The sequence below is a fragment of the Passer montanus genome, unplaced genomic scaffold (genome assembly GCF_014805655.1).
Source record: "Passer montanus isolate IOZ18808 unplaced genomic scaffold, ASM1480565v1 scaffold103, whole genome shotgun sequence".
Classification (NCBI taxonomy): domain Eukaryota; kingdom Metazoa; phylum Chordata; class Aves; order Passeriformes; family Passeridae; genus Passer; species Passer montanus.
In genome coordinates this window covers 485,937-499,334 of record NW_024356838.1, presented here as the reverse complement: position 1 = coordinate 499,334, position 13,398 = coordinate 485,937, and the positions used below count along the sequence as shown (strand labels likewise).

At 35.5% G+C, this 13,398-nt stretch overlaps 1 protein-coding gene across 2 annotated transcripts in view; it reads left to right on the top strand.

The window, feature by feature from the left end:
• The window catches only part of DPYD (dihydropyrimidine dehydrogenase), a 348,037-nt gene that overhangs the window by 116,361 nt on the left and 218,278 nt on the right, over positions 1–13,398 (top strand). For both annotated transcript variants that reach the window (XM_039718169.1, XM_039718162.1), the window contains exons 6-7: positions 7,432–7,628; positions 11,514–11,595. In XM_039718169.1, the coding sequence (XP_039574103.1) occupies positions 7,432–7,628; positions 11,514–11,595 (279 nt within the window). The remainder of the gene's footprint in view (positions 1–7,431; positions 7,629–11,513; positions 11,596–13,398) is intronic.

Below are 13,398 nucleotides of genomic sequence, written 5' to 3'. Positions count from 1 at the left end.
GAGTGGCACACTGTGCCCTTGGGCTTAGGTTCCTCTTTGGGTTTTAAATTGACAGCTCTGATCAGTCTGTAGTGCAGCTGTGCTTCTCATGGGGCTGCCTCTCTTGCAGTAGGATGGCCTTGGGATGCCAGGCTGGGCATCATCACGGATACATGAGCTGTATCTGCCAGAGGAGGGTTGTTCTGGGGAGCTAAGACAGCAGCACAAATAGAAAAAGCCTTTTATTTGTCAGTATTAATTTTAATACATCTTTAGGTAATTATATCTTTTAAGTCATGTTGAAATCCATGGTAATAATAAATAAATTTTCAGGTTGTCTGAAGGGAATGGTGTAGCTTTCTACAATAGTTCAAGGGATGAATCTGAGGACTTTTGATTTCTCTGGCCAATGCTGGAAGATTTCCTGATATTTTGGCAAGTTATATAAATTTCCTTATTGTTAATATCTGTTTTACAGATATTAAGTATATTTTTTGGGGTTTTAAGGCATTTGCATGAATGTTGCTAAGTCCATTTAGTGGTGGAATTCATGAAACGTTGAGATTTGGACTCTGCAATGTCCTAGATCCATGGAATATCTTAGGAGTAGAATAATGGAGGTTTAAAAAGTCTTTAATAAGATGTGTTGGGGTCTAGTTTTGTAAGCACTCACATATTTCCATAAAAATTTTAAATATTGCAACTTTAGCTCTTAAATTGTGGAGGGAAAATCACGAACGTTTCATAACTACCACATGTCTATGGAAAAAAACACTTCATGTAATATCCTATGCTATCCAGTGCAATTAAATGGAATTAATTGGGTGATTATGTAATTTGACAACTTCAAGAAGCTTACTGTGCATGCAATTTGCTTTATTTTGCATTAAAATATATGTAGAATATGATTTTTTTCTTTAAATATTCAACTGCCCCATATTAATGTAAACCAGCCTACAGATAAATATCCATGGAAACCAGTAGGAAAGTGTGAAGCTAGTAAAACCAGTTCCTTAATGTTCCTGATTTCATTGCCTGTGTTCTACTGTCTGTGCACTAGTAAAATGTGGCAGCAATTCAGTGTATACTGATACATTTCACACTAAAATTAATTCCAGCTAGATGCTGATGTCTGTGTCAGTAACTGGTATCTCACTGCCTTGGTGAAGGATGTTTAACTGTAAATCTTACTGATAAACTTATTTCTAGAGCCTTTTAAGCATGGACCCAAGAATTATATCTGAACAATATAAAAAAATTCAGTTATCAAGTCAAAACTTGTATTACTAAAAGATTAAATTGTCCTGTTTGTCTTTCTGAAATTTGTCCTTCTCATATCTTGGATATACAGAGTGTCTCATTTTGTAGGATTAGACAAAGGTCTTTCACCTTTTAACAATGAGATTGATCTTGCAATCTATTTACTGTATTGTTTAATACATTGTCATAGTCCAAAAATAGTTTTAAGCAATCATGGAATAGAAGAATGGGTTGTGTTGGAAGGGAGCTTAAAGATTATCTAGTTCCACCTCCCCTGACTTGGGAAAGGACACCTTCCACTAGACCAGGTTGCTCAAAGATCCCTCCAGCCTGGCCTTCAACACTGCCAGGGATCATGGAATCATTAAGGTTGGAAGAGATCTCCAAGATCATGAAGTCAGCCTTTGACCAAACAACACCTCGTCAACTAAACCGTGCCACACTGGTGAAAATGAGGTATTTTATTTACTTTAAATTGTGTAAAATTTGAGGTAAAAATTCTGAATATCAGTTCTAGCCTGTTTTAATGGTTTAAAATGTTTTGGACTCATTTAAGTCATGCTTGCTTTGCCTTAAAATTATTTTCATCTGATTAGCAAAATACATTTCTCTGAGTCACCTGCTATTCTTTGTCAAATGTCACATCTTTTCATCAAAACATTCTAATACAAGAATGGCGCAGTGAAGAAAAGAACCAGAATTTTATTTCATGAACTAACGATATGCTTTTCCCTATCTGCATTCTCAAAAACAGCTAAGATGATTTGGCTAAGACTTTCCAGGAAATTTAAACTGGAATCAGTTGCTCAACAATTGAAACCACTGTAGTTGGCTCAAATGGGACCTGTTGTGGAACCTGAATACAAACTCATGTTATGCATTATTTTTATATATTTTGGAATTATGCTGTTTGTTGAATGTTCTGGATCCTCTTTGGGTTTTAAATTGACAGCTCTGATCAGTCTGTAGTGCAGCTGTGCTTCTCATGGGGCTGCCTCTCTTGCAGTAGGATGGCCTTGGGATGCCAGGCTGGGCATCATCACGGATACATGAGCTGTATCTGCCAGAGGAGGGTTGTTCTGGGGAGCTAAGACAGCAGCACAAATAGAAAAAGCATTTTATTTGTCAGTATTAATTTTAATACATCTTTAGGTAATTATATCTTTTAAGTCATGTTGAAATCCGTGGTAATAATAAATAAATTTTCAGGTTGTCTGAAGGGAATGGTGTAGCTTTCTACAATAGTTCAAGGGATGAATCTGAGGACTTTTGATTTCTCTGGCCAATGCTGGAAGATTTCCTGATATTTTGGCAAGTTATATAAATTTCCTTATTGTTAATATCTGTTTTACAGATATTAAGTATATTTTTTGGGGTTTTAAAGCATTTGCATGAATGTTGCTAAGTCCATTTAGTGGTGGAATTCATGAAACGTTGAGATTTGGACTCTGCAATGTCCTAGATCCATGGAATATCTTAGGAGTAGAATAATGGAGGTTTAAAAAGTCTTTAATAAGATGTGTTGGGGTCTAGTTTTGTAAGCACTCACATATTTCCATAAAAATTTGAAATATTGCAACTTTAGCTCTTAAATTGTGGAGGGAAAATCACGAACGTTTCATAACTACCACATGTCTATGGAAAAAAACACTTCATGTAATATCCTATGCTATCCAGTGCAATTAAATGGAATTAATTGGGTGATTATGTAATTTGACAACTTCAAGAAGCTTACTGTGCATGCAATTTGCTTTATTTTGCATTAAAATATATGTAGAATATGATTTTTTTCTTTAAATATTCAACTGCCCCATATTAATGTAAACCAGCCTACAGATAAATATCCATGGAAACCAGTAGGAAAGTGTGAAGCTAGTAAAACCAGTTCCTTAATGTTCCTGATTTCATTGCCTGTGTTCTACTGTCTGTGCACTAGTAAAATGTGGCAGCAATTCAGTGTATACTGATACATTTCACACTAAAATTAATTCCAGCTAGATGCTGATGTCTGTGTCAGTAACTGGTATCTCACTGCCTTGGTGAAGGATGTTTAACTGTAAATCTTACTGATAAACTTATTTCTAGAGCCTTTTAAGCATGGACCCAAGAATTATATCTGAACAATATAAAAAAATTTAGTTATCAAGTCAAAACTTGTATTACTAAAAGATTAAATTGTCCTGTTTGTCTTTCTGAAATTTGTCCTTCTCCATATATCTTGGATATACAGAGTGTCTCATTTTGTAGGATTAGACAAAGGTCTTTCACCTTTTAACAATGAGATTGATCTTGCAATCTATTTACTGTATTGTTTAATACATTGTCATAGTCCAAAAATAGTTTTAAGCAATCATGGAATAGAAGAATGGGTTGTGTTGGAAGGGAGCTTAAAGATTATCTAGTTCCACCTCCCCTACCTTGGAAAGGACACCTTCCGCTAGACCAGGTTGCTCAAAGGTCCCTCCAGCCTGGCCTTCAACACTGCCAGGGATCATGGAATCATTAAGGTTGGAAGAGATCTCCAAGATCATCAAGTCAGCCTTTGACCAAACAACACCTCGTCAACTAAACTGTGCCACACTGATAAAAATGAGGTATTTTATTTACTTTAAATTGTGTAAAATTTGAGGTAAAAATTCTGAATATCAGTTCTAGCCTGTTTTAATGGTTTAAAATGTTTTGGACTCATTTAAGTCATGCTTGCTTTGCCTTAAAATTATTTTCATCTGATTAGCAAAATACATTTCTCTGAGTCACCTGCTATTCTTTGTCAAATGTCACATCTTTTCATCAAAACATTCTAATACAAGAATGGCGCAGTGAAGAAAAGAACCAGAATTTTATTTCATGAACTAACGATATGCTTTTCCCTATCTGCATTCTCAAAAACAGCTAAGATGATTTGGCTAAGACTTTCCAGGAAATTTAAACTGGAATCAGTTGCTCAACAATTGAAACCACTGTAGTTGGCTCAAATGGGACCTGTTGTGGAACCTGAATACAAACTCATGTTATGCATTATTTTTATATATTTTGGAATTATGCTGTTTGTTGAATGTTCTGGAACATGACCCTTTTGCAGTGAAAGGGTGCTTTATTTACAATAGAGAATACGACAAACTGTTGGATTTCATACTACAGAGAACCGTGCTGTAGAGAGCATTGTGCAAGTGCACTCACACCTTTACACAATGAAGTGATGCAAATAGGAGAACTATATGTTACAAATATGTGAATCAAGAGAGAATTTTTTTCAGTTGTTGGAACATAGCAGAATAGATTGACTGTTTTGGTTTGGTCAAGTTGGATCTCACTTGTGGACTAAGTCTCCATGTTTTATAAGCTCGGATATCCTCTTGGAGGACTCTAATGGACATGAGGCATAAGAAGTAGACAGAATCAATGTGGGTTTAATTTGAATAGGCCCTAGACAGTGAAATTATGATAATTATGTCGTATTTCATAAAAAGTTTAAGAATAAATGCCTAATGTTATTAATGTCTGTTATTAATCTGTGTATGAGAGAGAGCCAGAAGAAAAGGCAGACATGAGGATGATGACTGAGGCTTTTCACTGAGAGACTCTGTTCAAAATTCATCATTTGGTCTCATTTTCCTGCATGGGTCTCGGTTAAAAAGTGCTGCAAAACAAAGGAAAAACGCCATCCAAACACCAAGCAAGAAAGAAACCATGTTTTTGAAGGAAAAGTGGAAAGAAGAGTAATAGTGTTAAATTTTAGCTGCATCATGAACATAGTCTGAAAAGATTAGAAGCAGAAGGGACAGTTGAATGTAATGTGCTGCTGAACAGTTGCTTGCCAGTTACTCATCTCTGGCCACCAAAGGATTTATACAGAGTAATTCAGTGATATTTAATTAAGTGACTTACAGTATAGGGAAACTTCACCATGAGGTGAGTAAAAATCCTTTGAAATGTATTAAAGCAGTTTGCTATTTTCACACAGTTACCCTGCCAGCCTTAATATGCAAAACTGCCACTGAATTCCAGATGGCAAGATAGTGCCACACAAGCTGGCTGTGCTGCATAAAGACAGTTTTACCCTGTTTGCAAATAGGCAGAATTAAAGTTGACCATTCAGCCTGAACTCCTAGGATTTTCTGCATGAGTGCTTGGTTTCTGAAGCTTAACACTGCACTACAGTAGTGTGGAACTTCAGTGTAACATTTATTAGATAGGTATGACTATTCAATAATACATATAAAAATAGTTATGTTAACAATGAAGTAAATTTAGTAGTAAATTTGTTAGGCATATGCATATTCAGAGTGTTCAATATGCACATAAATATGCAAGCTATATAATTTTTTTACTCTATAGCCTTCTTAAACAACTATATGAGACTAATGAAAATTTGCTATAATTCAAGCAATTTCTTATGAATATAACAAAGCAGACATTTTAGAAATATCATTGCATTCAGGTTATCATAATCTAGTTTCACAGTACAATATGAGCTTTTCAGCCTGTGAAATCCATTAATAACCACATTAAACTTTCCCATATTGTATGAATTGTCAGGTTTAAATGATTCTTTCTTTAAAACAATTATCTGTCTCTTGCTTCATGCAGTTTGTTAAACCGCTGTGTCAATTTACAAAGACTGGGGGAGTTTGACACAGAAATTTTAGAGAGGGAAGGAACTAATCATTGGTTTACCTAGCATGAGTGCTCAAGTGCATATGAAGAAAATGAACATTGATTCAAAACATAAATGAAAAATTCTAATCATGAGTGGAATTGCCAAAGTTTAACTTGAAAACAGTTTGCTTCTTGAGTTCTAAGGAAAGTAAAATCTGTTGGTAAGCTTCTAGATAGTGTAAATATGATATTTATTAAGACAAATATCAGTGTATGTATTTTAGAGGACTAGTTAGTACTTAGGGAATACAGCTCTGCATTAAAATAGGTGGGGAGCAGTGTGGTCTCCTGGTACTTTTTGAGATGCTACAGTGATGGTGTTTGTGATATGACTGAGAATTCCCATGCAATGCACTCTTGAATTATTTTGTCTGCTCCAATATATACTGCTTGGGTTAAACATTTTTCCCCCTAATGCCTAAAGTAAAAAGATGTACCTGTGCTCTTCCATGCATCTAATGTTTAGTAGCCTCTAAGGCTGTATGTCTATTCCTTTTCCTTTTGTAGATCATACAAAGTAGAGACTCAGTTCCTTTCCCTACAATTTCTATATACGTGCAGAGGAGAGTGAAATCTTGCTTGGGCAATACAGAATATTTCTGCCTTCTCCTCTTACCTGTATATCTGAGTATAGAACTGATTTAATGCAAATTGGAAAAATTGTGTAACATTATAACCAGGTTAGCAGCCCATTGCATTGGCTTCTATAGAAATACAGAACAGTGGGCAGAGATTGTTTCTAAGTGCTTTTAATAGTCAGGAGAGATTGGAGCAGATCATTACCATTATGCAGGTGAGTGAATAATTGGGGCATAGGGAGAAGAGTGTGACTTTCAGGCGTGTCTACAGCTTTTGGAAACCAAATTAAAAAGCGGACAACAAATTAAATAAGATAGGTAAGAAACTGAAATAAAGTCCTATAAAATTGTCTGAAAGGAGGCATCTAAAGCATGGGTTACCACTGAAAATATAGCACTGAAGACTACATGTGGTTCCTAAAAAACATTTCAAACCCACCTAAGTTTGTCACCTATCACGTCTAAAGTTCAAGCTGTAAGTGATTTTTTCCATGATTATGCAGGTTGTCTCATGAAGAAGCAAAGCCTCTTTACTGGCACTATAATCCTTTGCATTACTTGCAGAAGTATTTTTCTACTAGTAAGAATAATTTGTTTGCAGGGAAATTTTTTGGCATTGCAGAGATTCTCTGCCATCTGGCTGACTTTGCATTCCTGTTCTGTTACTGCTAGTCTGGATCCATCTTATCCATCTTACCGTAAAATTTACGGTAGTGAAAAATCTGACTTCAGAGATTTTTAAAACAAAAAGACCATAGAAGGACTAAACCCTGCTAACAGAACATCCCTCACAAATGCACAGATCATGTCATTTGGAAACCTCTATAATGTTGTGAGTTTGCTATAATGTATCACCTGTGTGGCAGCGCTAGCAGAAGTTTCCATCGTGTCAGTCATAATAAAATTTAAAGAGGGAATGTAAAGCATTTAACCTGTTGATTGTGTTGCTTTCCAGGTTTTCAAAGCCATGAATATTCCTCAGATCAGAAACCCTTCCTTACCTCCTCTAGAAGATATGCCTGAAGCATATCAGGTGAAGATAGCTCTTCTTGGTGCAGGACCTGCAAGTTTAAGTTGTGCTTCCTTTTTGGCTCGACTGGGCTATTCAAACATCACCATATTTGAAAAGCAGGAGTACCTCGGGGGCTTAAGGTAATGAAACAATGACACTAAAGCACTGCTTCCAATGATTGTAGAAAGCATTATGAAAACTGTTGTACATACATAGTTTATATATGATCGCTTGACTTTTAGCAAAGGAAAGGACTATTTCAGATCTGTAAAAGTCACTTTTTATTTAAATAATTGATCATTCATGTTAAAAGAGGTACAGTTACAGGCAAGCTTTAACTGAAAATATGGTGGCTATCTCCTATATTCTCTTCATATGACCTGTTAAATTCCAGAGTGCAGTTGTTATTATCCAATGAACATAATAGAAAATTGTGTCAGGAACCATTTTCCCTTATCCAGAACTTCAAAACAAGGTTAAGTACTGGTAGCCCTAGTGAAAGAATGTTTAAAATGCTTTAGACAGGTAGAAATTTCATGGAGAGTTTTAGGTTTAGCAGGCTTTCCTGGACTGCCTTGTGCAAATAAAGGTGACAGTCTGATGGCAATCAGCCATCAGTGGATGCAGCTTTAGCAGCTCATACCATATGGGTGAAATTAGCCCCCTGCAATTCAACCTTCAAAAAGTTACAAATAGATAAACAAAGGTGCATTTGCAGTTTTTCTGTATGGTAAACCCTTGGCTAGTATTTGCATGTTGTCAGTCTCTACACTAGAGAATTAATTTTTGCCACTGCAGTAATGGCTGTGATCAAATCTAGTAGGTTTGTTGGAATCCCTGTGTATGAGATAATTCAGACACTGACTAGTGGATACCAAGCCATTCAAAAATCAAAATTAAATTGTAAATGTAAAATTAAAATGTAAGGTGTGCAAGAGTACAAAATGCACTCACACAATGTATTTAAAAAATTAAGACTATAATGAAAGAGAGAGAAAGAAGGGTGATGCACTTACTTTTTTTTAATGCAGCATCACTGAGATCAATAGAGTTGACACGGTTAATGAAATTGATCCATAATGTCATAATGTCAAATACTTATTCAGTGCTCTGCAAGAAAGAGAATCAGTTCTGGAGAAGTTGAACTGATTACCTGCATTTTTCCCTGTGAGGTTCAGAATTATTCTACCTAATTACCAAGGTGTTAATCCATAGGCATTTAACTGTGAAGCTGTTTTACTTGAACTAGTTACCATAGAGGATTGCAAATTTAGTAGGTGAAATACCTATTTACCTGTACGGTAGCACATGTTATCATGTTAGCACATGTTGTGTTACAAATACCAGATTAAAATCAGTTTTGTTACTGTAAAGCAGTCAGAATTAATAAGAGGTTTATAAGAAAAAGGCTCTTTTTGGTGACAGGTTGGACTCAGGCTGCACTTGGCAATACAATGTAGGACTTCCTGCAGCTGCTTCAGTGCTGTAGTACAGTGCTACAGTTGTTTGGTACATGCTTGTGGATTTGAAGCTGTCTGATCTTAAGTTCTTCATTGTTTAACTTGAGTTTAAAATAATGTTTTGCCTGTTGTTTTTCCTAATGCAAGAAGTCTTACACAGAGTTTTGCCTGTTCAGTTAGTATCCTTAATGGTCAAGGAGTGTATTTTAAAATGTATTTCGTTTTTTTGAGTCTTAACATGTATCAGTCAAGGTCAAATTTTACTTCCATTCACTGTAGAAATGCTCATGTGTGGTTTAAGGGCATCAGTTCCTATTGTCCTTATTTTAATCTTGAAACAGAAGGGGGGCTGGCCTGTGGCAACAGTCATCCATTATTGCATTTCTAAGTCTTTGCAGCACATCTTTTAACAAATTTAGGTTATTGATGGGTGTGTTTTCAAGGCTTCATAAACTATTGCGAATTGCTAAGAAAACCAAATCAATTTTGTATTTGGAATCAGCTGTTTATAATGGCAGTGTTTTTGCCTTCTTAAAGTTTTTTCCAATTGTTTTTAATTAGGATCTTTCTTGCATCATAGCTAATTTTCATAATATTGTGACACTAAAAATGTGTCCAGTGATTGCAGTTTCTGTGGTGGGATATTTAAATAAAACATAAATCCACCCTTCTCTGAACATGTCTGGATTTTTCATATTTATGGGCAGGTTTTCCTACATTTCACCAGTTGTGTAAAATTTATGCTTTGTAGTAGAGTAGGCCTGAGCACACCATGTCCTGCTTAGAGACTATGAACAAGCTTTACTACTTTTGCTCCTATCTGTGCCACTGCTTTACAATGTACCACAATATTTCTCTCACTAGGCCAAAGAATTGTACCTTGAGCAGCAGTAATTAGAGTTTGCTGAGAACCTCCAAGCACCTCTGACTTGGGTCACATTTGAGGTTGAGGTGAATTTATGGGAGACTTTGCATCCACTGCATTCCTCCTCCATCTCTGACCCATTTCCTTTCCATTGCAGAGTCAGAGACCATCTGCTGCTGCTGCGAGAAATTGCCTCAAAATGACTGATGTATAGCTGACTTTCATAAAAAGCCTATTTTCATTGTTAATGTGCATGCATGTGGGTACACCTCACAGCAGAAAACCAAGTGTTTAATAAGAGCAAAAAAAAGTGTTTACAAATTCTGACGGTGATGCAACACAACCAGTGGTGTTCTGGGAGCACATTGTGGAGACGTCAGACCTCCCACCAATTCATAGGTGGTCTGGAAAATAGAACTTTCCTCTTTTTTGATTAGATTTCTTTATTGAATCTCTGTTGCAGAATCATATTGATACATTAGTTTCTGCCTCAGACACCTTTATTTAGCATGACCTCTGAAAGTTGTATTGACACATTCATTATATCTGATATTTACAACACTTCTCATTGCACACTGGTCAAGAAAGGTGTAAAAATGGCAGTATTAGAAATGAGAAAGAGCACCAGTTTCTTATCAATATAATTAAAGTTGATGCAACTTAAAAGGAATAAAACTGTTCTCTCCTGTCAAAGTTGGATGCTAAAGATGGTGTGGTCAATATCAATATGTAAAATAAGCTGCAGCGAATCTCTTGTGCCTCTGCTTTGTTATGGATATTACAGATTCATTAATTTGAAAACAGATTAGACCGTTTGAAGCTTAGAAGTATCTAGGGAGAAGCCTTTATTTTTCTGCATATTTAGGTTTTTATCTTCATTGAACAAAAGTATCTAAAATATAACTTCATTGTGTTTATCTGCAACATGTTTTACAGTAGGAATTTGGAACTGGCATATATAGATGTCATTTCACTGGAGATAAATATATATATATATTAGATCTGTATCAGTAGATATAAACTGAGATTCTATACTGGCACTGCAGTTTTCACCTTCTGTGATTCTGGGAACTTGAAGATGTCATTCCTAATCTTCCCCAGGAGGAAAAAATGCCAGTTAATAAACATTAAGTCAAGAAACAGACATGAAATCAACAGCTGATAAAGTGTTTGTCCATCCTGAAAAATAATTCAAAATTTATGAAGTAGAAATGGAGGTACAGTTTTAAATACCCTAGCTCAAAATAGCATATGTTCTACTTAAAAAAAATTGTATGGGAAATTTGATACTCTTTTATTGGGTAGCTTAATGAAAGATTGCTATGTCACTTTGCTTTCAGTAGCCACGAGGTCTTTTTCTAAATGGGTATCCTCAGCTTTGTCTTATGTATTCTGGTGAACAAAAGAAATGGAGCTGAAGTCCTTTAGAATTCAAACATAACCTATGTTAATTAGTCACCTACAAGAGTGGGCAGTGTTGGCCTCAAAGTACTGCCTTTCTTGCCTATATTTTTAGCATTGGATGAATAATGCTTTTTTGTCACTCTAATGATTAAAAAAAGTAGAGTCACATTTCAGCACATTTCCATTCACATATGTCCAAATTAACTAAGGTATGTTACAAGTTTTTTCGCAAATAATAATACATTTTAAAAATAATGTTTTCCTAATAGTTACAAACAATTTTTTATTTATTTTAGTATGTCTGAAATCCCCCAGTTCCGTTTGCCATATGATGTTGTGAATTTTGAAGCTGAGCTTATGAAGGATCTTGGAGTGAAGGTAATGAAAAATATATCCTGCCTATGTATAGCTCAAAGAAAAAAAAAAAGAACAAGAACTCTGCCAAAGATTAACAGCAAAATGTCATGCACATTAGTAAAGAACGATTAAAAGCTATGCTAGACAGAGGCAGGAAGATGCTTCCTCTTGCTCAGGGCATTTGTCTGTCTCCTGTCTGAATGCCACTAGTTTGGAAAAGGGCAATCAATAGTTCTCATCTGGAATGCCTGCATGTGATTAATTGTCTGTAAGAAACAAATTCCTAAATTGCTTTAGGGGTTCAATGTAGCTATTGGAATGATTTTTTTTTAATCGAGTTGTTTTTCATGCAAGTTTGGCACTACTTAAACCATTCATATTTGATTCTTCTTTTGTTCTTTCTCCCCAATTTTTTTTCTTAATGGTTTATCATACAGTCTTGCATCCAAGTTAATTTTATAATAAAATGCATCAAATTAAAGTGTTAACATGATCATCTGTTATAAACAATATCAGTCTATTCAACTTCTTGGAAAGCAATAGTTATGCATTATTCTGTTAAATAAATGTGTGTTGTTTATAGATAATGGGAACAGCGATTTATTGTAATTTAGGACTTGAGCTGAAGATTTAGATAGTATTTAAAATTGTTTCACATTTTAATAGTAGTTACAAACTTAGAATGTACCACTGGATCAAATTTTTGAGTACCAGGAGGATACTTTATGTTTAGCACATCACTAAAGCCTTCCATGAAGCAAGAAATCCTTGGATTGAATTCTTTCATGTTGATTCTTTTTGTAAAAGCAGTAGACTGTTGTCACAAGACCTGAGTGAGAACATTATCCTGCCTGGGTTTTATAAAAATGCTAGTAAGATGCAAGATAAGGTTTAAAGTGCTACACGTTTGTTTTTCTGCTTTAAAGTTCGCTTTGCAAGCCTTGAAAAGACTGACAGAATGGAGGTTTAGTTAGGGATGGTGTTAAACAGAGTACTGAGACATCTTCAGGCAAAATTGCTGGGCACAGACTCCTGGGGGTCCTCTGCCAGCCTCAGGTGCCAGGGCTCTGTGTTATGACAAGGTCTCCAGAGTGGACTGGTAGAGCCACCATGTCCTCCTGACCTGCAAGTCCACTGTGGTTCTGGAGTGCAGCAGAGAATCTCAATGTAAATTTGCTTCAAAGCTCTGCCATTGGTTTACAATTGACCCTTTGGCGAGCTGGTTAAATAACTACCTTAGCTTTGTACCTCTATAAGCTGGAAATGTTTTCTGGTGTTTACTTAAAGCATTTCAAATCTGTGGTGGAAGGTGCTGTGTTGTGTAAATGCTCAGTAGTGCTGTTTATTCAAGTAATTCCACTGAAATTAGTAAGAATTAGTCAGCTGGATAAGGATTACAGAGCTGGGCCCTAGAAGTATTATGAATCCTCACATAAAATAGTATTGCTATTTAAAGTCCTTCATTAGGTTTTCATAACATATGTACACAACAGGATAAAAAAAAATGTAATGACAATTTATATAATGTCTTTTGTTGCAAGTGAGATGGAGTCTGTATTGTTTAAAGGATTGCAATAGTACATGACTTTTCACCTCTGATAAAATTTATGCTAACAAAGACAAAGAAAGTCAGTGTTTTAAGTAGTGTAAATTGTATTTTACCTCTGCCTTTTTTCCCCACCAACCTGAAAAGTATACTAAATGAAATAAAGGCAGATTGAATAACAAACAAGACACAGTGACTTGAAGGCTAAACTGTTAAGATCACAAAGTAGAGAGCTTACACAACAGCACTGCATTTGTGAAGGAAAATCGCATGTGATA